The following is a 25454-nucleotide window of genomic DNA, read 5'->3' as shown; positions in this document are numbered from 1 at the left end:
TTTTTTTTCTATAGTTAACTACTCACTGTTAAGCAATGATCTGTTTATGCAGTTCATATCAAAATGATAAAGCAATCTCGGAGAACAGTCGGAATAAGTGGAGTATTAAAGTATTTTTTTCTGTATACGATTCGGAATTCTCTACGAAAATTGTATTTTTATCACTCAGAATGTTAGTTGTCAGAACTGTCAAAATGACATTACACGCGTATGAGTATGTCTTGCTAATGTTGATCATTTGCCATAACGTTTTGCTCAAGTTTAAGAAAATAAATGAATAGTTAAATAAATAAATGCTATCATGTGTTGTAGAAACCATATTATGGTTTATTTATGTTTATAACAAATAATAGAAACCATTCAACCCGCTAAGTTACGTCCGTAAATCTCAAATAGTTTTCATAGAGAATATAAATGAAAAACAAGACAACATAATTTGTTACCTATTTATCATAATCTTCTGGTTCAGAGGTTTAATATGTATCATCAACAAATAAATGAAGACTAAAATGTTACCTATTTCAGATATTTTATTAACGAACGAAATCTAATGAATTTTATATCGTTAAAGGGTTCTGGAAAATTCTATTCACATTAAACGGTACAATCACGAAAATAGAGAGTAATTATAATTATAGAATAACATTGTTACGAAAATCTTGGAATTTGATCAAATATCTTGCACAATTTGAGCCCGTTTTACCCTTATCACAAATTAAAGCAACGAACAATAGACGGTTAAACGAATGTTCCAGAATGTTCTAGATCGATTCCGTTATTTTCTTAATTGAATTATTATATAATTTATAAGAAATTTAAATGGTAATGGCTGTGGAAATTTGAATGTTAATAGCTATAATTTTGCTAGCTTGTTCGTTTTGTGTAATTGTTATTTAGAAATTATAGGGTTGTAATTTGATGGACATGTCTCATTTCATTCTCATTATGCAAAACTAAATTATTGTTATTTATTAGTACCTTAAACACATCCGAGTCGAAAGGTTAACTAAGCAAATTGCTATGTTTTCAATGCATTTTTCACAAGACATTTTCTATATTCAAACACGATACGAACACCAAAATATAACTTACAAGAACAAGAATAAAAATATTATTAAAAATGATTAAGCAATAAAAAGAATAATTATTATCACATAGGCGATGATAATATTTTATATTATCTATTCTATACACTCTATAAATGTAAGACATTTTATAAACTACAGTACAAAAAATATGCAGGAACTATAATTCCCGTTTGTTAGCAAATTCATTACTTAACAACTTAAGCACTACTGCAAACTTCATAGCTATAACTTCTGTTGTCTCCTTTAAAGTTATTACGTGAAAACGGGTGAAAATATAGACTCTTGTGCAAATTAACTGTGTCAATTCTTTAGAAATTTAAATATTTTTAACACTTTTTAAATTATATTAAGTCATTAAGGTTGAATACCTATTATTTTCTGGGAGCAATCCTTTTCTATGTTTTTAAAAAGTTATTAAAACATTCGATATAAATTTAATGTTGTTTACAAAATATATCAATATTTTTTAATTAATATGTAATTGATCGCTAAACGGGATTCCATTTCACTTGTTCTATTGCTTCATAAAATTAAGTATTGTTAACTTAAACTCTTAAAATAGCAACAAGCATTAATTGCGAACAATTATCTGGGGGCACGGCAGTGCCCCCGCCAAGTCGAGCAAAAAAAACCGGCCAAGTGCGAGTCGGGCTCGCGCACAAAGGGTTCCGTAGCAGCAAATATAATAAATTACAGTTAAATCAACCTATCTCAAAAACTATAAGAGATACTTTGATCAAACCAAAAATCGTTGAAAGAGTTAATTAGCATGCATCACCTCTATTTTTTTTAGAATTTTATACCCCGTAGTTATAAAAATAGAGGGGGGGGGACATACTTTTTACGACTTTGAGAGCTGATATCTCAAAAACCGTTCACTTTAAGAAAAATGTTTTTTAGAAAACTTTATATCATTTTAAAAGACCTTTCCATTGATACCCCACACGGGTATGTACATCGAAAAAAAAAATTTCATCCCTCAGTTACATGTATGGGGGGCCCCACCCCCAATTCTTTTTTTTACTATTTAGTGTCATATTTTTGTAGCGGTTCATACAACACATATTCCCATCAAATTTCATCACTGTAGTACTTATAGTTTCCGAGTAAATCGGCTGTGACAGACGGACAGACGGACAGACGGACAGACGGACATGACGAAACTATAAGGGTTCCGTTTTTGCCATTTTGGCTACGGAACCCTAAAAAAGCGGCACGGCCGTACCATCCTTTTCTCGAAGCAATTCGGGCCTTTTTCGACCCCCTATAATTCGGTTGTGGATAAAGCAAGAAACCTGAATCTTCAGTAACTAATCCGGCATTGTATAAACACGGAATATTTAAAATTTCAGTCAATTTGAACCAGTAGTTTAAGAATGACAACTTGTTAAAGTTTCTAAATTTTGTCACTCACTGACTCACCGATCATCAAAAGTCCAAGGCACTTCTAGCAGACTTAGAAGCTTCATATTTGGAATACATATAGAGTTTAGTGTCTTAATCATGGGAAAACTTAAATATTTTGTAATTTCGGTCCAGTTTTCCAAATACACCAACTGCATCAATAACTTTGTAATCCCATATAAATATATGGGATTACAAAGTTATTTATGCAGTTGGTGGTTGGTGGTGGTTATAAATTTAATAGGTGTAGATAGGTACCTACCATATGAGGCAAGGGAGGGGGTATAGGGTGGGTAAGGGTGTGTTTAGCCCATGAAACTGAACAACATTATTACTTGTAAAATGGTCGACGTAATGAAAAACACATGATTGGACATGTCTTGAAGTACGAAAATCTAATAAAACAATATAACTATTATAATTTAAATCTGTTATATATAAATTGTTGGCGCGACTAGCCTCCTTACAGACAGACTGGCCTCTATTTTACTCTATGACTGACAAGCAAAATATACGCCAAAATGACAGAACAATGAAATGTGAATGCCTTCGAGCGAGCGGCAGCCGCACGCATACGTGCGAGCGCCCTCATGCTGTTCGGATGTGCCTCGAAACCTAACCTATTTGTTTGCGAATTTCATTTATAATTTCGATTGATAAATTACATTTACGACTAAAAGGCTTGCTCATTAGTTTACTGATATTATTTGCTTACGATTGGGATGTTGTTTGGTTAATTTTAAGGAACTTACATAAATACCTTAGTCTTCAAATATAATTACTTAACAGTGTCGGTCGAAATAACGAGACCAAAGTTACGTTTAAGTATTAATTGTATTCTTACATCTTGCATATCTACCAGTACTAGTAGTCGCAATGGATTCGGAAATACTGTATGTGAATGACCATCCATGCCCACACCGGATTGTCCGTATACCCAGACTTGTCAAAAATTGAGACATCAAAGCCTCCGAGAAAAGCCCATAGAGACAGGGAGTAGGCTTTGAGAAAAACTGTGGCTGAAGCTCAAGAAGTAGTACCGGAAAAGAAAAAGAGGAAGACTACATATAAAAATAAGAAAATATCATAAGACCTTTAACAAAATTCGTTAGAAGTAGATGGTATCAAAAAGAAAGGCTCTACAAAAAGAAGTGAGATCCCATCAAAAACATCCTGTAAAAAACCCAAGTCTCGCAGCTCAGTCTTTCTACCGTCAAAAGTTGTGAGATCCATTTAATACCAAGTCGGTTAATCTATTTAGTGTCTACTTGAAGGACCTTCTGTCTTAAGTTATTACATAAGTTATTATCATGCCAATATTAAAAATATTTAACGTTTTAAACAAATAGATCGACTTGGACATCGCATGAAAACAAAATGAATATTACAATATTATATTAGATTCTTTAGTCTCTCGCGCCTCACGCGATTGAAACTCTCGTTCCTGTTGGTCGCTGGCCCGTCGTGCTGTGTAGTGTGAAACATACTAATAATCAAATCAAGCGATGTCCAAGTCGATCTATTTGTTTAAAACGTTAAAGATTTTTAATATTGGCATGATAATAACTTATGTAATAACTTAAGACAGAAGGTCCTTCAAGTAGACACTAAATAGATTAACCGACTTGGTATTACATGGATCTCACAACTTTTGACGGTAGAAAGACTGAGCTGCGAGACTTGGGTTTTTTACAGGATGTTTTTGATGGGATGATTGTTGTTCCAATCTGATACTTCGTAAAATCAAAATTAGCTGAATAAATCGTTACAGTCTTTTATTTCAACGAAACATTGCTAAAACAGCAATCGAACCATAAAGCCTTGAACGCCTGTGCCTCGCCAATCTTTTTGTACCCAATTCCGTTTGATCAGTACCGTAATAACAGACTAAATGTGCTTAGGGTTGCCAGATACATTGCTAGGATACTTGGAGTTCTGCTAGTTTAAAAATGGACACATAATTATCAAGTATAAGGCATTGAAAGAAATAAAGTATTTATTTCAATAGATACAAATAATTAATCAACGATAACATTATAATACAAGGTTGATTTTAAAAAGTACTAAAACATAAATTAATGTGTGGATGCGTGCGCCAAAAAAGACTATCGAGTATCGTGTCTTGAAACTAAACCGAATAGTAACAAGAGTCGTATCTATTAAGTACTATTAGGACAAAACGTATCTAATACGATATATTTTATATGGTGTGATGATATTAAGAATGGTTGAAAATTTATTACTTGAGGATATTAAGTCACCAAGAAAATTTGTGTGAAACTTATAACAGTTAAATCAAAATTGTTCACAGCCTGGTGCATAACTTTATTACCACGTTGTTATGTTCTCAATTTATAGACTTCCCGGATTTCACGGCCATCTGGCAACCCTAAATGTGTTACCTGATTCAGTGAGCGGTGTGATTTCATTACTCGCCATAAGCAGGCGTATTCAGGATAACTATAGCAAGCAAAGATAATAGTAATATAATATAATAATTAGACGTATTGTAGACAATTTTTTTAGGTTTTCTTATAAGTGAAGGAAGTCTCGTGTCCTCTATTAGGGTAAGGGGCATTATGGATAAATCTATTTCAGTGATCGATTTGCTTTAGGTAAAAGTAGGTGATCAGCCTTCTGTCTCCTGCCAGATCGAGACATTTTTTTTTCTTCGTCTCTACTACGCTCGGTCGTCAATTCGCTTCTACGCTTATTCGTCAACCACTACACCAAGGAAGAGGTCAGTTTTCATATGGTAGGTCATTAAAAGCAAGTGACCTAATGGTATTGTATTGTTCCATATCTCCTTATGGGTATTTCACGTTTCATTTACTGATTGTCTTTAGAGATAAGTCATCCTTTGTTTTCTGAAAGACCAAGTCTATTGTCTCCACTGCAAATGAAATCTAAGACGGAGGAATCTAAGGGTGGTTAATACAAGGCGGCCAAATTTCATTGACCAATCAATAAAACAATAGGAACATAAATAAACTACTTCTTTATTAAAATGATTTTCTGTTATGGTAGTGGTCACTTGTAAAGTGGACCAGTCCGACCAGAGAAAGACTAGTCAAACGTGATGAAAAGAACAGATAAAAAGTCCTTTTCCATAGTGTGTGAGCTGTCAAAAATATCTGTAACTACTAAAATAATGGGTGGGTAATTGTGAAATCACGTAAACTAGTACCTATCGCATGGCAGTGCCTAATTGTTGAAATGATTTACAAGCTTGACTTTGGTAAATACGGTAAATTACGTAATGGCATTTTGATTCGTGTGTGTAATTTTAAACCTTTGTTACGTACAAATGTATAGTCAGGTGACAATTTTAGCGTATTTTAGAATGAGGTATTTCGTTCTATACCTATGGAAATTGTTAATCAATGATTATATTATCTTCTTATATTTTGTTACTCGAGAATTATTCATTTACTTATTAACGGATTTTAAACGCGATTTATTCATTGTTTATCCCGACAAATACGTTTCAAACTATGTTTCAAACACTACGGCGATCGTGGACATGAACTTCATCAAAATGAATCATTTATAAAAATAGAAAAAGTGTGAAACTCCCATGATCGGAAAAGTATGGGGCAGATGCATTTCACATCAGTTTTATCGATCGATTCGCCCCACAAGCACGTCGGTGATTAGTCTCCTGTCAGACCGCGAAGTTTTTTATTTGTCACCACCTGCTACTGATCTGTTATACTGTACTTTTACCAGTATATCATGAATGTTTAAACATTACAAAAATCGTAACAATAATATATTGTGAAGTTAACGTTTTCGTTTAAACCTATTCACATACAAAAATAGTTCAAGTTTAATTTTTTTGTTTGGTTTCTATTTTATAGAACAATATGTGTTAGTAACGTAAGAACTTACCTAATTTTATAAATAATAAATTGCATGTGTAAAATTGGAATTAGTTCTGATTATCCTATTGACTAGACGGGTTCCGTAACAAATGCAAAATATTTACAACAGAAAGATTGAGACATCCACATGTCTTATAACAACTAGTTGGGATGCTCCGAAAAGGCCCACTGTTTTTTCTCCAATCTCGTTTGATCATACCGTAACAACCTACGTAATTCAATGATCGTGATTCCATTACATCGTACAAAGAATTGTAACAAACGATGGGGAAACGGGGATGTAATTAAAGCAAAAATGGCAAAAGAAAACATTTGATTAGAACAAACAATGCAGGAGATTAAGGTACCTACCTGAATATGAGGAAATAAATTGTTACCAAATGATTTTGGCTATAAAATATGTAGTTCGTTTTCAAGGGAATTATAATCATGTCCGACGAGATTGTACATAATAGAAATAAAGTCTGTTGCTATTTTTTTGTATTTTAATAGTAAAGTATTATAAATTATTTGTGGTATGAATAATTAGTTAATACTACAAATGTATAAACCTACTTGTATTAAAAATAATCTTTAATATATATATTTATTTAAATTGCAAATAATAATAATACAAAACTTTGTTTTCATAATCTTTTTACGACGACTAAAACAACGGAAGTTTGAGATGTTTGTTTTAAATATAAATGTATGTATAAACTATCGAGCAACAAAAGCAATGAAAGAAAAAACAATCCTAGTAGACAATATAACGTACTTAATAATAACAACGACCAAATATTTCTCATCTAGCAATCGCGTAATCTACGAAATACATATATTTTACCGTATTTGATCTCCTTCAAAGCAAACATAACATACATAATGCAGATAAATGAGTCGACGTAAATCACGTTGAAGATTAGGATCCACCAATTATAACCTGTAGCTAATTAACACATTAATACGTCAACATGTATTAATTATACTAATTATGTGATTAATGCTTGATGATTTCGGATGGATTGCTAATTGCATGTAGACTGTAGTGATGACGAGATCTGAATCTTGTAGTACCTACTGATTTTGTCAGTGATTTTAGATAATAGTTTAGAAATAACAAATGTATTTTTAATGGATTTTCAACGCGATGTATCCAGTATGTTTTTAACCCTTTGTTTTATACAGGTCCACCTTTAAAACCGCTATGGTAGATGTTAGGTACTATAAATAACAACAACATATAGATTTGTAGCACCGTTAAGACATGTCATCATCAGTTTGCCCTCGACCACGCTTTCTGTAAAGATCAAAACGTCGGGAATAAATAATTCAAATGAATAAATCGCGCTAAAAGGTAACTTGCGTAAAATAAAACATACAATAAGATTTTGTTTAAGTTGTATGTTGATATATAGATACTTGAGTTTCATAACTTAACTAGTTATTTTTCATAACATTCAAGTCTATCTTTAGTGTTTTAGGGTGCATAATTTACAAAAATAATAATTAACGGATACGATAACGAGACCCGTATCTTTAATCAATATCTCTTTTAAGTTTTATATAATGTTAACACAGGAAGCGACGAATGCCATTTACTTTTATGGTGCCGATAAGATTGTCTACCTTATCTTTTATTTAAATCTCTCTGCTCTTTGTAATTCTTCATTTTATTCTATAAATTTGATGGTATCATTATAATATAAAGTTTAAGAACTTTGGAAAAAACATTTATAACTAGCCGTAATGGAAGTATTCGGCTAAGGTATATGTCTTACCTGAAAGCCAATTTTGCCTTTTATTTATGCAGAATTCTGAGAATCACGAAACAATTCTTTAAATCTGAATAATTTAATCTATAGAAGTTTTTGGGTCAGCGCAAAAAATTCCAACTACAAATTTACAGTTAGTTAATGTTTAGTTGTGTAGTTAATGTTTCTAGTAAGTCTAAGAACAAGTTTTGCGCTTTCTAATCATAATATAAAAGAGTTATTCATACTTTTATGTTAATTCTAAATAAACTTTTATATGAAAAACTCGTTTGAAAAAACAAGTTATAATATTCTGCTCAACTTAACCTTTTTCATTGAAAGCAAAACGCAAAAATCAACAAAACAAATACTAAAATGTGAAAACGTGTTTCGTAAAAACCCCTTTTGGAACACCTCTAAAGCGAAATCCGATTCCTACGATACCTTGCACCAAATAGCGGGTTGAAACCGAGCTTTTAAAAGCACTCAGTAGTTTATGCAACTCCTCAGATTATCTTAAAATTTCTTCTCGATTACAAATTCGAGTTGTACTCGAGTACAAATTTCGATTTCTTTTTACTTAAGTTACACATGTTTTTAAAGATAAGTAGATTAATTAATCATTGTATTTGATTTTGCGAAAGCTTAACATGGAGGTCACGGTCATGCTAATTACATACGTGATTGAATCGCACTTTAACGATTGTGATGTCATGAAATATGTTTATTCACATACGCGAAGAAACCGGAATTAAAGCAATGAGAAGTCACAGAGTTAATACCAGTACCTGCTAACCTTTCTCACAAAATTATTCTCCAACCAAGCAAAGTCATGCAGATTGTATTAAACATGTAATTTCCTAGAGAAATACACTATCCTTACAATTAGCCACATGGTGAAGACGGATCGCCTACAAAACAAAGGCGTAATGTATCGCGTGACAAGGAGCGATGTGTGTTCTTAGCGTGAATAGTTAATACGGATAGAAATAGTGCTAATAAGGTTTAGTGTAGCCAAATGTTCTTAGGCATTTTATGTATAGACTTTCAGGTCATTGCTCTAGTCATTTTGGACTTTGCGATTGTAAAACTATACGAGCGTAGAATTATTGGACTTTCAAATCACTTCTCTGGTCACTTAAGACTTTGGCTTCTCTGGTGACTTAAGAGTCTGGACACTAAGCATTGAAAACCTTATCTATTAAACACATCCTCTGTCTGTTTGCTTATTATTTTTTCTATCAAGTAGTAACGGAGTAATATTTTGATTATTTCTGCATAGAACTATATAGACCTAGAGAGTAACATATTATGCTTCTTTTTACCAAGTGAAACACCTCTATCCCATGGGAATTTGCTTTGAATACGGGGCGAAACCGTAGTTGTAAAGTTATAATATAACCTCGATCTGGAGTATTATTAATTTAGAGTAATATAAACACACAATTTAAATTACTTTAAAATGCAGTCCCATCAAGAAGTAACAATACAAAGTATAAATTATATTATTAATTTATTAGTAGGTTGATTACGAAATATATCTACAGATAATAATCTATCGGTAAAATAGACGTAAAATGCATCTTTATACCTCACAACGAGACAGTACACTTTAATCATAAGCTTTTCAAGAAGACTGTCAAACGTAGTTCAAGTGAAAGTTAAATTGCTCTGCAGTACCTATACACGTACAAGTTGCACTCGTATGACGTTTACCGACATGTGGCAGAAGGGAAACTTTTTAATGCTCTTTTTCTATTTCTCCTTGTGTTTAATTGTTTTTCTTTTTGAAGTGAAACTTATGTAGACGCGTTGAGAGCAAAATTTCAATGTCGCGTCATGGCAATACCTTCACGTCATGGAGTAAGGCGGTGATTTTGGTATCTTCAAATCTAGCCAAAGAAGTTTCACTTCTGACACGTGTGATCGGCACACACGCTCTCGTAATAGAGTAAATGAATAATTTTGTATTAATACTCAAGCGATGATATTCATGATTATGGTCATCATATTAAACAATCTACATTTAATTTAAATTGGTCAAAGTAGATATCTAATAAGGAAATACGTTAAACATTTTATTTAACTAGTTGGTTCTTACTTTCAAACCTCGTCCGTTTATTCATTAATGAATTGCCGTCTAAGGAGTTTCACTTTCGTAATAATAACAGGGTAAAGTATTACTTAAATAAGTACTTTGCAAACCAGAGTCACTGCTTTTATACAAGGATAAAATTAACGTTTATTCTATAACCTACTATCTATATTATATCTCGTGTTTTAAAGCGTTCTGTCCATATTCCGCGATGTCACCTATACTTTATTACAATGCGCAGAATGTTTTTACTTTTTTCCAAATGTTTTGGGCGGATTTCATAGTTCATACCTAAATGATAATAACGGATTTTTTTTGTTAACCACGTCGCCATAGCAACGGATCGCTGTCAATCCTCGTAGAATATTCTCATAAAAAGTAAACAACCGAAATCCTCATATCATACCGTAATCGCCCCACGTCACTCCGACAGCTCTATTATTTTACATGAAGACAAATGTTCCCAGATAGTTCGTAGTTAGGTCTGCGGTCCCTACTTGAATGACGTCTAGCTCAGGTCCATTGGAATGGGTCTATTAATTTGATGACGTCTTGACTAGCTAGCGATATGCCTGGGAGATATTGTTCGTTGAAAGTCCTTGTTCATTATGAAATATCTCTATTGTAACATAATAACTAGGTTTATTAATATACAGTAGATCATTAAAGCTTTACGCTATTATTAATAAAAATTGGTGTAGTTACATTAATTTTTACATACACCAATTAATTTATATGCTTAAAAATCTCATCGGTTATTTCATACCATTTTTATATAAAGCCATATTGAACTAAATATCGGTTCGCTCTTTGAACAATTTTATAGTCCGTGCCATTAATCATACTAGCAGGAAAAATCTTTAGCAATTTTCGGCGCAAAAACCATCGGACATATTGTATTTTTATCAAAATCGATATATCGGTAAATTCAGTTGTTTATTATCACCGTTCGATTAAATGTCGTTTGAAAACTTGGAATTGTTTGCGAATTCATTGGCCTATTTCATTTTTAGATTTTATTTGCGTTACTATAGATTCTGAATATTTATCGTGTTGTTTAACGTATCAGCATAAATGGACTAAATATTTATAACTTTATTTCGGGATTTATACATGGAAACAACCTTTTAGGCTTCTTTTGCGTATTTCATGTTTATGCTAAAGTTGTATATTTGAAGAATATTTTACGACTTAATTTATAATTTAGGTCCTACATACAATATTTTAATCTACCTATATTCGCGTATTTGCTGATTTTCTCGAAATAGCACAGAATAATGCGATCCATGTAAAAATAGGGACGTCAATGACCGACCCATATGTGTGTAAATTGCGATTTACCTACTTAGAATTCAGTAATTAGTCGACTGTATCAAATTAAACACACGCTTTTATTTATTTATGCTTTATTGTGCATACATACCTACCAGGGCAAACAAACTTAGATAGTGTATATTTCTCTTCCAGGCAACCCTGATTGTAAGGAATGTTGAACGAGTACGCGTTGGCGCTAATTCAATGTCTAAAATGCAATGATACATTGTAAAAATAACTAATTTTATACAATACAAAAACAAAGAAATATAATATTATAAATATATATAAATATGTATATACTAGCGGTCCGCCCCGGCTTCGCCCGTGGTACATGTTTACGTTTTCTCTACATAAGAACCATCCTCGTACTTCAAGGAATATAATAAAAAAATAATTATCGAAATCGGTTCAGCCGTTCTCGAGTTATGCGCTTACCAACACATTTTGCGATTCATTTTTATATATAAGATATTACGTTCACGTTATTCCTTAACATATGAATTATTTAATTCTAATAAACATATCATGTATGCACCTATGTATATCATAAGTATGTGTGTGAGTGGAATCGATCTAATTCTCATTTGAACTTATAGTACACTAGCTGCGTTCCGCAGTTTCACCCGCGTGGCTTCGTTCCTGTTGGTCAGTGTGATGATATATAGCCTATAGCCTTCCTCGATGAATGGGTTATCTAACACGGTAACACCGAAATAATTTTTCAAATTGGACCAGTATTTCCTGAGATAAGCGCGTTCAAACAAACAAACTCTTCAGCTTTATAATATTACTAGCTTTCCGCCCGCGGCTTCGCCCGCTTTGTCTAAAACATAATAAATTATATATGTACTAAAAACCTTCCTCTTGTATCACTCTATCTATTAAAAAAAACCGCATCAAAATCCGTTGCGTAGTTTTAAAGATTTAAGCATACATAGGGACATAGGGACAGAGAAAGCGACTTTGTTTTATACTATGTAGTGATAGTATAGATATCCCATAACAAAAGTCCACATTCCAGGGCGGTGCGGGGAAGGCAGCCCCTGCGAGCAGCTGTGTCGCGAGCTGCACGACGGGACATACGAGTGCGGCTGCGGCCCGGGCTACGTGTTGCATGTCGACGGCTACGGCTGTTTAGGTGAGTTGTTTGGCGATACGTGTGGTTTTCTTTTATTGATATATTATATTTGTTGTCACAGTTTTGAACTAAAAGGCTTTAATTTCCCCAAATATAAACTGCATTATTTTAAAACTTTTTCAATAAAGATTCTATTTCTATTGAGGTAACAAATATGGTACGATTTATAGTCTAGGAAAGTAAAGCAGTTACTAGAGTTAATGGTAAAATTATTAGTATAAAATGTATTTAAAAAATAGTAATACTTACATTAAAATTACAACAGGTTTCAATACATCATCATTACAATACCTGTAGTAGCCTGCGGCTTGCCCCGCTTTGTTTAAAACCCAATAAATTATATACCTTCGTCGAGAATCACTCTATCTATTAAAAACCACGTAGTATTTCATAGTTTTAAATAATTGATGGATTGATTATGCTAATTTGTTTTTGTAAAATCAACTTCACACAAACTAAAACTACAATGTGTAAATGTATTAATTCAGAACAGGTCAAACAATAACAAGTTCTTTTAACTAAGCCTCGTGATCGATAGAAAACTAAATGATATATCCCTTATACGAACCCTAAATCCTTACATTAGGCTTAAATTTAATTAAATACTTATGTTAATTAACATTAGTTCTATACTAGCTTAGTAGTAACTTTTGTAAACTTGGAAGATTAGCGCTAAGTGATTTGCTATTAGCAGTACCTAAGTAATTAGGCTCATTAGTAAAGAAGTAAGTAACACAAATTCCTACGCTTTATTCTTCTTATCTTTTAATACAGAATAATATAGTTATTTTTATTATTCTAGTTAATAACTATGTAACAATTTGTCTGTAACAGGGCTGTTTATCTTGAGCAATAACCATATTATTTATACTATAAAATTAAATAATTTGGAAAATCCAAAAGTGCACGCCTCATAATTTTTTTTTAATAATTAATTATTATTTTTGTTTATTTAATAACAATTTAACCACATCGAATCAGACCCTGAAAAATGAAAGGGTTCTATTCCTGAGCATACTCAAGCGTAAGAGAAAAAAAAAGACTCGATTAGTAAAGTATTTCGGTCGCTATCGTGTTAACAAGAAAATCCTCCGCACATACAGACACACGGACGTCCAAGACAGAACTTTTTTAAACTGTTTTTTAACTAGTTTAAATAACAAAAATGACATCAAAAATATCATGAATGTTAAAAATAGTGTTTTTTATTAATATGTGTGTGTATGTATTATCTTACAAGTGCAATGTATGATACATAAAGACATTTTAAGTTTGAAAATTCAGATGTTTTGCGCGAAGTGACAGTAGTACCCACCTCAACGCTTCGCTTATGAGGCGTGCAATAAACAAAATAAAAAATGAAGCGTTCATTCCACGTTTATTACACACACGTAATCGTCTTTAAAATTATTACATACTAGTGTCCGCCCCGGCTTCGCCCGTGATACATATTTAAGTTTTCTCTACATAAGATTCATCCTCGTACTTCAAAGAATATAGTATATGTAATAAAAAAATAATTATCGAAATCGTTCCACCCGTTCACGCGTGATGCCGTGACGAAGGAAAACGGGTTTCATTTATATATATAAACTAGCTACATACATATCTCATTTGTACGACAAATAAAGCACTTCCAAACATCAGTTCACATTACATGAAGTAGTGTTCGTAACTTACAAGACGGCACGTAGAACTGTGGCTACACTGCCGGCTACGTGCTACGCGATTGCTACGAGTGCTACGACGTTATAATGTAGCAGATGCGGTTTGATAAATGAAGGGGTGAATTAATCGCTACGGAAAAGATATTTAGAATTTGAATAATTGTTGTCTAGAGGACCAATGTATTAACTGTAGGTGGTTTATACTTTATTTGTTTGGGATGACTTAAACAGGTATACCATATTCCGTCTTCACTATTATGTATATTTATTTCCACTGAAAAATATCTCGTTATATATATATTGGTCTGATATTATTTTAAAGCCATAATCCTCCCTTAAATGTATCCATGATATTTGCATAAATCATACATATTGGATCTCCACTAATTTGTCTTAAATACGAAATATTTAAATATGTTCGCAAACAAATACAAATACAACAACCTTAACTTATACAACGGAACTGTTATGGTATGATGAAGAAAAACTACCTATTATTGAACAGCTGTTATTCCTCAATGTATCCTCCGATACAAAATAAAATTTATCTTCCCAATCATTAGTACTAGCGGGAAAAATATAAACAGATACCTAACATCAATCTAATGCCCACAACGGTTTCAAGTGGCAAAATTGATTGCGCCAAAGCCTAAATTGTCGGAGTATTGGAAAAATGTCCGACATTAATAAAAGCACAGAGTTGTATGATAAATGTTGTCTACAGATGTTGTGATTAATAGCCTTTCTACATGAGCCTTTTTACAATTTCAGATGTGTTTGCCCGTTCTAAATGGTTGAGCTTTTAGAATCAGGGATGCTCTCGGTTGTTTTTTGGTTGGAAATAGGGATGAAAGGAATTGGTGTGCAATACTGTTATGAAATGGAACTAACGCAACAAGTATACAGTGAGATACAGTTATATAGTAACAATTAACTAGTCATAAAGATATGCAGTAATAATTTGTCGTTTAAAATCACAAAGTCCGTCGTCTGTTTATCTAAACAATTATAGTGAAACTAGCGGTCCGCCCCGGCTTCGCCCGTGGTACCTACATGTTTAAACTATTCTATCTCTCAAGTTGGATCGAACTGCACATGGTGTGCGAATTTTATTATAATCGGTTAAGTGGTTTAGGACATTGAGGACAAACATTGTGACAGGAGATTTATAGGAAGATAATCACTGCAATAAAGACTATCAGATGTGTTATTTTTCATAAAGCTTACATATAAACCTGCTCTTAGTGTGACATAATAATATGTATGAAACCTATAAGTTCAATAAAAGGGCTGTGTATAATTGCTGTCGGATCAAAATTACCTGTATAATGACGATAAATTTGATGGAGCTTATTACGCCGCCGCCGTACATATATGTACGGGCGTAATAAGCTTAGAATTCCTTGAAACGTATTGGTTAATATAGAATCAAAAGAGAGAGATGTAACGTTACATACGTTATTATAGGTAGATAATATATTAGATAGACAATACATGTACACCAAAATACCCTCTATACTACCTATTAATATCAATTCTACTATTTTCTGTATTATATTATAGTAATTATATTCTCAGAACCTTAATCTTGTTGGATACGGGAAACTTGTGGAACTTACATTCTATTTCACAAATAAATAAACCATGAAATAATAATTCAATAGGCGCTCATTAAATTGAGTTTCTTTGAAACCGCTTCGCGTCTATACGTTCACGATAGAGTATTGAATATTCTTAAGGAATTCCGTTTATTGCTGTTGAAGAATGAGAACGATTGAATTCACTATTATAATAGGAATTTCTGTTCCGGTTAGTTTAAATATAGACTGAAGGATGTTGTAATAAGATTAGCATGAAGAACATTTAAACATAAAAAGGTTCAAATAACAGCTTTTTATTTCATGTGAAAGTTAATAGATAAGTATAAAGTATGTTTTATAAATTAAACGTCATAAAATGTATGACTTGAGCTAACTTTTATTGACTATCATTAAATGTATCGCTACTTTTATTTTCGAAAGAATCTGCGCAGAATATTATATCAACTGCAAATACTGTAAATTTTGCTCCGTTGAGCTGAGATATTATGTTTGGGTTCAGAATCTCTTGATCGTAGAGCTCTATTTCCAAAATCCAAAAAAACTAAATAGTCAATTATTCATAATTAACTTCGTCATAAAAACCAAACTTCCACTTCCACAGCCCAGTTAAAAACGACACCTAGTTAAACCCAGTTGTGCACTATAGCAAAACTGAATTCCTGTGTTTCTTAACTGCCATTTCAACGATAATGACACTTGAATTCCTCGCGCTGCCAAACGAGTGTTCCGTACAAAACGTGCTGATTGTATGCACTGGCCTTAAGTCGATGGCTGCATAGCGATTATGAAGAGTTTTCGAAAGTTCCTCGTCAAGTTTGTGATTTGCGGGATTCAATGGAATTGGTAGTCGTTTGTATGGCATGATTGAATTAGAAGAAGGACAGTTTATTTAGACAGAAATGTAGAGAACAGATTACAAAGAATGAAAAAAGGAAGATCCAGTTATTTTGATTGTTTTTAGATGTTTAAATAAACATAACAGTCATTACAATCCCCTGATTGTTTCAAAGTTATGTTTTCAAAAGCAAATCTTCATAATTATGCTTATTTTATAGCGTCCTACAAATGTAAATGTATACGTATAAACAAATATTATATTATCCGAGTGTGTTTACACCACACACATATACTCAGTATTTATATGCGAGTGTGCCAATTTAAATAGAAGTGTACAATAAATAAGTTCACTTTGAGACTGAAGTATTTTGAAACAGGTTTAATATCAATTTATAAAGAATAGAAAAAATTCGATCACGAGGCGGGACTCGAACCCGCATCCTTCGCGCCATTCCGGGGCGGATGCCTGACCAACTCAGCCACTCGTGACCCGCCAGAGCAATCGAATTTATTCTATTCTTTCAGTTTTATGTGTCTGAAGGGACACACCGCGCGCCATCTATTGAGATGATTAACAACCATTTCAACCAATATGAAGCACTTTTCAGTGAATACAATATTGTAACGATGGAACACGACCTTTTTTGTTGAATTTATATTTTTGGTTTTATGGCATTCAAATGCTTTATAATTTCTATTCTTTATAAATTTATATTTATAAAGCATTTGAATGCCATAAAACCAAAAATATAAATTCAGGTTTAATATCATATGATCAAGTTTACTTTGATATGAATACAGATTACTATCATAACTCGATACAATTTGTTACTTTTTTCTTTCATAATTAGCTTGCTACCTTCAAAGCAAAATTAAATATTTTGCAATCATTTCAAATAATATTTGCATGTTAACAAGTATCAGATACAAGTAATAAATTGCAAAGCGCGCTAGACTTTACTCAAATATACTTTTTTTCATTTACTTTTTCGTTTATTTAACGAAGCTCGGTTTCCATTCATTGCAATATTTGTTTAGATATTCCCCTGTTATTTGTAAATGAAACAATGTGGTTCTTTGGTATTGATTTGAATGGAAAATTTGTATTTATATTTGTGAGATTAAAATGGGAAATTTTAATTTAGTCTGTGTCTGTAAATAGAAAGATAAAAAAGAAGGTTTATTCTTGTCGTTTAGATAATTACCTCATCTTTATTTATAGACGGCAGTTTAAAAGGCCTAACCTGATTAAAATTAGCATGATAATATTATTTGGATAAAAAATATTTCTTGTATCGTACATATAAAAGAAAATATAAAATAGAAACTTAAATTGTCGATAAGAAAATCAGTAATCAGTAGATATTTAAAATGTTATCAGTCAATCAAGATCTTCAGGATTAAATAAATTCCTGGAATGGGGATTATCTACGAGAAAGGTCTTAATCTACTTACCGTGAACCTACACTCGGTATTCCAAGAATTCACAATTTCCTTCTTTAATTCTCTCAAACAATCCGTTTAACATGGAAATTTATTGCACGACTCATAATGCGAAGCAAGAGTGCTCAGCGATCAAAAAATTTGTTTGGCCTCGGTTCCGCAACTATTTAATTAAGAACACGATTGATAGTAGGTACACGTAATATGCTAAATAAGCACATCATTTTTAGGTTATTTTATTGATATTAATACTGTCACTGGTAAAACGTGATTGTAACATAAATAAACTGTAAAGAAATGTAGAAATATAAAAAGAAAATTCCCGTCAATCAACACTTTTTTTCGGTTGAAACACGATAGCTTGTGTAACTTAATTAATTTAAACGTATTATTTTTACTAGCTAGATCTACTATGATGAGATTGGTATTGAAAATGGTGATATGATTTAGCATTGTTTAATAGTTAGATATTAAAAACTAAAATAATATTCTTCTTTTCGTCGAAGAAATGAGCATTATGATTCGTGCACTTCTGATTTTCCAATTTTATACTGAAGTCATACAATCATGTTTATTTTCAATCTTTTAAATTTATATCACAGAACGTAGTAAATTATTTATTCAGGTGTCTATAAAGTCGACACTTAAATTTTTTACGACGCAATATATGCAAATAGACTATAATATAAGAAACCGCAAACAGGCGTCTTATGTACCTACTCGAAACAAAACTTGGAGTCGTAAACTTAATGGGATAGTATGAATTACGATCGAAGCGAGACTGAAATAAAGTTTAAGAAATAACGAAACCAACGCGTCTAGTATATTCATTAAAGACAGGGTTGAATTTTTATTATAATTTATTTGTTTGGACAACTACGACCAAAATAGTCGACGCTATGTGACATCTGTGACATCTATAATCACGCAATTGGTATGTATGCCCTAGTCTGTACAAATTAGTCGGTAATTACCGATAACTAATTTATAGTCCCGTCTTCAGCAATGAAAATGATGTCGTTTAATACCTCTCCCCAATTTGATGGAAGTATACAATGGATACATATTTGTTTATAATTTTTATTCTTCACAAAACTTTCCGTTATGCGTCAAAATATGTATATAATAATAGCCGTGTAGCAATGCATTTTTATCTAAATTAATAACATCATTATTTCAATTCCGTAGATATATGAAAAATAAATAAAATATAGATTTCATGGATTTGGAAAATCATTTCTTTGCAACACATTCGAATATTGTCAAAACAAATTATTCTTTGACATTGTCAATCGTTATGATACCGACGTTTGATCTCGACAAGATTTCGAAGGCCCTTCTCCCATTACGCTATCGGTATCCTACACGTCCGCGACTAGTTTAATTGGTCGCTTTTGCGTCGCGTTTCGCGCGTATCTCTTCGGTAGAAAGATAAAAAATTCTTATCATCATGTTGTAGTTCTCGTGCGACTATAAAAACTACAATTTATGTTTCTTTCATTATATGGATGAATCCTGCAGTACCTACTTCCTACTTTTACGTCGTCACTGGAATCGCTCGACATAGCGTCCGTCTACAAAAACGAGGCACAATAATGATGAATTTAGTCATTTTTCAGTCGCATAATATGTGAGCATCGGGTAGCGAGCAAATATCTAACTAGTATTCTACTCGAGTATCGTATTCTAGAAGTATCGTAATGGGAGAAGGGCCTTACGGTTTGTGTGGATTTGTAGATACGGTTGATAATGTCGGAAAAATTATAGATTACTAGCTTTCCGCCCGCGGCTTCGCCCGCGCAGTCAAAGAAAAACCCGCATAGTTCCCGTTCCCGTGGGATTTTCGGGATAAAACCTATCCTATGTCCCGGGGTAAAAAGTAGCCTATGTCCTTTCTCGGGTATCCAAATATCTCTATACCAAATTTCATGCAAATTGGTTCAGTAGTTAAGGCGTGATTGAGTAACAGACAGACAGAGTTACTTTCGCATTTATAATATTAGTAAGTATGGATTATAATTTTATAATAAAAAAGATATTTCAAACTTCCGGTGCTACATGATTTAACGCAATATTGTTTTCTCTTATTTAAAGTTATTGCAATTAAAATAAAATAAACAAATAATGTTTTATTTTTAAGATGGTTTCAAAATTTTATTGAAAATGTTAAGAAGCCTCATAAATTATATTAAATAAATATTAAAATATGTAGTGTACTGCTGTCTGTATTTATTCAGCCTAAATTATTGCATTCATATTCGATTAATTTCTTTCTGAACTTCTAGGATAATAAAATTATACAGATGAATACAAATAAAAAACGATCGAATTAAGAAAAAAATTTATTAGAAAAATTTAATTTAACAGTTTATAATAGCGTAGTTGAAAATTTGGCTCAAAACCATCATCTCTCATCAACATAATTCTAGTAACTTGTTCATCTGTAAATTATAAAATTTATAGATAAATATTTATATTTAACACATAAATAATTACCCGTGAACCGCTAAATCAATTGCATATATTCATCCTTTGCTTATTAACTGTAATAAAATATACAATGATGCACATAATATAATATATGTAATAATACAAGCTAAAAATACAAGTGATACAAATTATCCGTTCCGTCCTTAGTTTTAGTTCCGTCCGTTTCTATAATGTCTTAAAGATTTCTCGAAAGGCTTCGAATTGAGCAGAATTATCTTGTAGAGCTTTTAGAGTCTTTTGATTAGAATTTTATTGCACTTCACAAATAACAAAATATTAGTAATCTAAAACTAATAGCTTTAACTATATAAAAACATAACGCAGATTGATGTTTTCTTAGGATATTTGTTATCCCATAGATTTATAGGATTTTTAAGAACATAATTAAAAATTATCCTCTTGAAAACACAAAAATTATATTTATTTTGATAGAAATATTATTTTGATTGATTGATGTCAAATGTCAAAAAAGTAAATAAGGAGATTGCCATACATGGAATTTTGGATTCCATGAATATGTAATAAATAGAACATTAATTAAACGATTGATATAAAAAAATATCGAATTTGATTAAAATTAAATTAACTGCCATGTTTTTTATGCATAACATGTGCTTTTTTCATATGCAATTGTATTTGTAATAATGCGAAAAATTTATGTAACTAATTTTAATTTACTATATATTCCATAATATCAGGGTAAATTTCTTGGAAAAACAACACTAAATTTTTTAGGTCCATACTATAGTTACTGAATATCGTTAGTTACCGACCGTTTTCGGTCGAGATCGATGTCGATTAATGTGTCGAGACTACACCAGCAGGTTTCAGGGACTATGGTTACATTCATGGTAGTGTGTAAAGCAGCAACATAATTTAATATTTATACTGATAATAATGGTGGTGCTTAAACAAATATTTTTAAAAAAAGTTTTAGTTGTGCTTTTCTTCTATCTGTAGTTTTTGTGTTCCGCTGTCTTTTAATTCGTGATTTTTAACTGTATACCTAAAGCTCACAATCTAGTTATTTTTGACATTATCTTAGGTTGCATTTTAATGTCTGAACAAGTCTAATTCAGCAATATTTTATCGAGATTTCTGTACTACTTACCTATGTTATGTCGTGGAAAGGTCCTTGACATTTAATAATCACCAATAATATTTCAAATGATTACTTGATTCAACAGTCGCCATGTTAAATTGCACGCCTCATAAGCGAAGCGTTGAGGTGGGTACTACTGTCACTTCGCGCAAAACATCTGATTTTTCAAACTTAAAATGTCTTTATGTATCATACATTGCACTTGTAAGATAATACATACACACACATATTAAGAAAAAACACTATTTTTAACGTTCATGATATTTTTGATGTCATTTTTGTTATTTAAACTAGTTAAAAAACAGTTTAAAAAAGTTCTGTCTTGGACGTCCGTGTGTCTGTATGTGCGGATCCTTTTTCTTGTTAACACGATAGCGACCGAAATACTTTACTAATCGAGTCTTTTTTTTTCTCTTACGCTTGAGTATGCTCAGGAATAGAACCCTTTCATTTTTCAGGGTCTGATTCGATGTGGTTTAATTGTTATTAAATAAACAAAAATAATAATTAATAAATATTTATTAAAAAAAAATTATGAGGCGTGCACTTTTGGATTTTCCAAATTATTTTTAATATATAGATAGCATATGCCATTAATCAATACTGTACTGTAATTACTATTCCATTTCATGTTATTTTCAACACGCTATATACCGCATTTTTATCCAATCTACTATCTTTTTATTTTAAATGCCTTTTACTTAAAAATCATAATGAATTCTGAAGTTCACAATAAATTATTCTATAGTTCTAGCCTTACTAGGTTAGAAATTCATGAATTTTTTCTAACGAAAATTGTACTTTTGACAACCCTAACTATCAAAATGCAGCTTCACATTCACCTTTCAACAGATGTGTCGCTTTGATTCGCGTATCTAAATTGCGTAGATTAAAACCTTCCCGTGAAAAGTTAGAGCAACAGTTGAGCATATTCAAAGATGAATATCAAAGAAAAGAGCTGGAAAATTTTGTTCCGAGAAACAATTATTGCCAGAGATAAAATTTATGTTTCTACAAAATGTTAAATGTAGCCGATTCTAAATATTATACAAGTGCGCTCGTGTGTATTTTCGAGATATTCCTTTAATGTTTACTTTCGACTTTTAACACGAACAAAAAATATTGATACTAAGAAAATAAAATAAAGATCTTTTTACGTGTCATAGATATCATTAGCACTTTACTATCGATTAAACCAAGATTTTATTTCTCACACATAACAAGTATTTAAATTGATATAACTTAGCAGCTTAATAAGAAGAAACGTTAACATTATCTTGCCAATCACAAGCATTATAAATAGCTCTCTTGTTAACAGAAATCAATGCAACAAAGGCGACGGAAGCCGCCGACGTCAAAGAAGATGTCCTCTATCAGAAAGACGTCTCATTTTCTGCGGAGCTAGAGCTGGCGCCGTCCAATAGAATAAGTAATATTAACGATAGACATATCGAAAGACTAACAACACATACACCAATACATAAAGAAGACAGAAGACAAAATTACTCTTACACCGGCGAAAAGAGCAAAGAGCTAGATGGATTCAAAAGTTTAATAGAAGACGGCGTCAGTAACGCCGACTTGAATATTATATCGGAGAAGTCTAGTGATTTTGATAAAGTAAAAGTGACTACATTAGGACCGAGCTTGGAACAGAAAGTAAGTACATTATAAGTTTTTATGCGCATTTGAAAGAGAGTAATGGTTGTAGCAAATGTGTGTACCTTTAAGACGATGTGTAAATTGATTTTAGTTAAAGAGATTTCTTTTAAGTAAGAGTGACGAGCCAAATTTTATTTTGCAACTACGAATCAAGAATAAATATTAAAAGCACAGATAATATAATAGTGTACTTTAAAAGTAATAGTGACGAGCCAATTTTTATTTCTGCGAATACAGATTATAAATTGTTATTTTATCAACACCGATATAAAGTAAAATACACAACCGCAGGTTTCAGAGAATTCACAGTGTGAACTTTTGTAACGAACATCGCCTGAGTCAATTTTTGTTTACTTTTAATCATATCTCCGTACTCGCTGATCTTTTCAATTATATTCTGCAAATGGCAGTCGATAGGTCAAAGTTGAAACATGCTCTTTTATACATATACTTCCCAGAAAAATACGTTTTGCTGTCTCTATTATTATGTACATGTTTTGTTACATCTTCGCATATTTTTAACAACAAGATTTTAAAATAAAATTAGAACAGAACATTTTAGAATTGTACTATTGATTAGGTACTTTTTGACAGCATTTTTTTTAGTTATGATGGTCCTCGCTACTCACATAAAAATACAACAAGCCGTATTCCCAGAGGGTTAGAGTTTCCCAAATACACTAGAAAAACCCTCCTTCTGTCGTAAAAAAACAATTTTCGTTGGCAGTTTTTTTTGCTTTATTTACTGTCTGTACCGTTTCAATAGACGGCGGCAGGCTTTAATGAAATTTATTAAAACCGTAATGCAGCGTAACGTCGATGTGTTAAATTTTAATAACGTATAATCACATTTGCCGGTTCATTGGTTCGTCACTCTTTTGGCTCCCTGCATTTCAATTTCGAGACCCTCCCGTAATATTAATAGGATGTTATATATTTCAAAGATGAATAGACGCACTTAATTATGATTGAAGAATTGATAATTAAATTAGAACTGAGAATTTATGTTAATGAAAAAATGAAAGCAGTTTTTAGGAATTTTGGGTTTACACACAGGGTTTACATGTAAAGTAATTGGCTTTTGTTTTACGATATCTATGTGAATATAAACAATGTATTTTTTTATTGCAAATAAATGTTCGAAGTTTGAAACAGTTAACAGACTATTGAATATTTTTTTAAATTGAACGCGATACCTTTCATATCAACGTTTTATCTAAATAAATAAATAAAAATAAAATAAAAATCGTTTATTTGTTTCAAAACACAGTGTACAATGAGTTTAGAATACAGTAAAAATTTGCTTATTATAATAGTATATCTAGTTTTTAAAATATTAATATTCAGTAACATATTTTGTGCTTTACAATTTATTATATTAAAATGTTGCTAGTTTAAATATTTAGCACGTAACATTTTACCGAGTGACAATTTACTACACGGTGTTTTTCCTAAACATCTTATTTACGTTAAACTTACTAAAAAATTATTCATTGATATCATCATCATAGGTACACGCATACATTTTTTTTTTAATTTTTATTTAATTTCTTAAAATAAACCCATTTCTACCAGGTGCCAGGTGGTACATCATCCCCAGCACGAACCACAGCAGTGGAGAGTTGTTCCTGTGATCCCTGTACAGATTCAAAATGTACCTGTGTGTATAGGAAATGTAGGAGTGGTAAGTTTGTTTGTTTGTGTGTGTGTAGAATTTTCTCATGTATTGTATATTGTATACTAGCTTTCCACCCGCAGCTTCGCCCGCGCAGTCAAAGAAAAACCCGCATAGTTCCTAATCCCGTGGGATTTCCGGGATAAAACCTACCCTATTTCCCTAGGTAAAAAGTAGCCTTTCTCGGGTATCAAAATATCTCTATACCAAATTTCATACAAATTGGTTCAGTAGTTAAGGCGTGATTGAGTAACAGACAGACAGACAGAGTTACTTTCGCATTTATAATATTACTAGCGACCCGCCCCGGCTTCGCAC

At 32.0% G+C, this 25454-nt stretch overlaps 1 protein-coding gene across 1 annotated transcript in view; it reads left to right on the top strand.

Annotated features, from left to right (window-relative positions):
* Positions 1 to 25454, top strand: part of LOC149478325 (pikachurin-like) — a 171247-nt gene that overhangs the window by 82715 nt on the left and 63078 nt on the right. The window contains exons 3-5 of the mRNA XM_089709472.1: positions 12543 to 12659; positions 23118 to 23458; positions 25037 to 25145. Coding sequence (XP_089565598.1) covers positions 12543 to 12659; positions 23118 to 23458; positions 25037 to 25145 — 567 coding nt within the window. The remainder of the gene's footprint in view (positions 1 to 12542; positions 12660 to 23117; positions 23459 to 25036; positions 25146 to 25454) is intronic.

The sequence above is a fragment of the Colias philodice genome, chromosome 22 (genome assembly GCF_061535455.1).
Source record: "Colias philodice isolate Cphi_HAF_F1 chromosome 22, ilColPhil1 Martin Lab GWU primary, whole genome shotgun sequence".
In the NCBI taxonomy this organism is placed as follows: domain Eukaryota; kingdom Metazoa; phylum Arthropoda; class Insecta; order Lepidoptera; family Pieridae; genus Colias; species Colias philodice.
The sequence above is the reverse complement of the archived record's forward strand: the minus strand, read 5'-3'. Positions and strand labels throughout refer to the sequence as shown.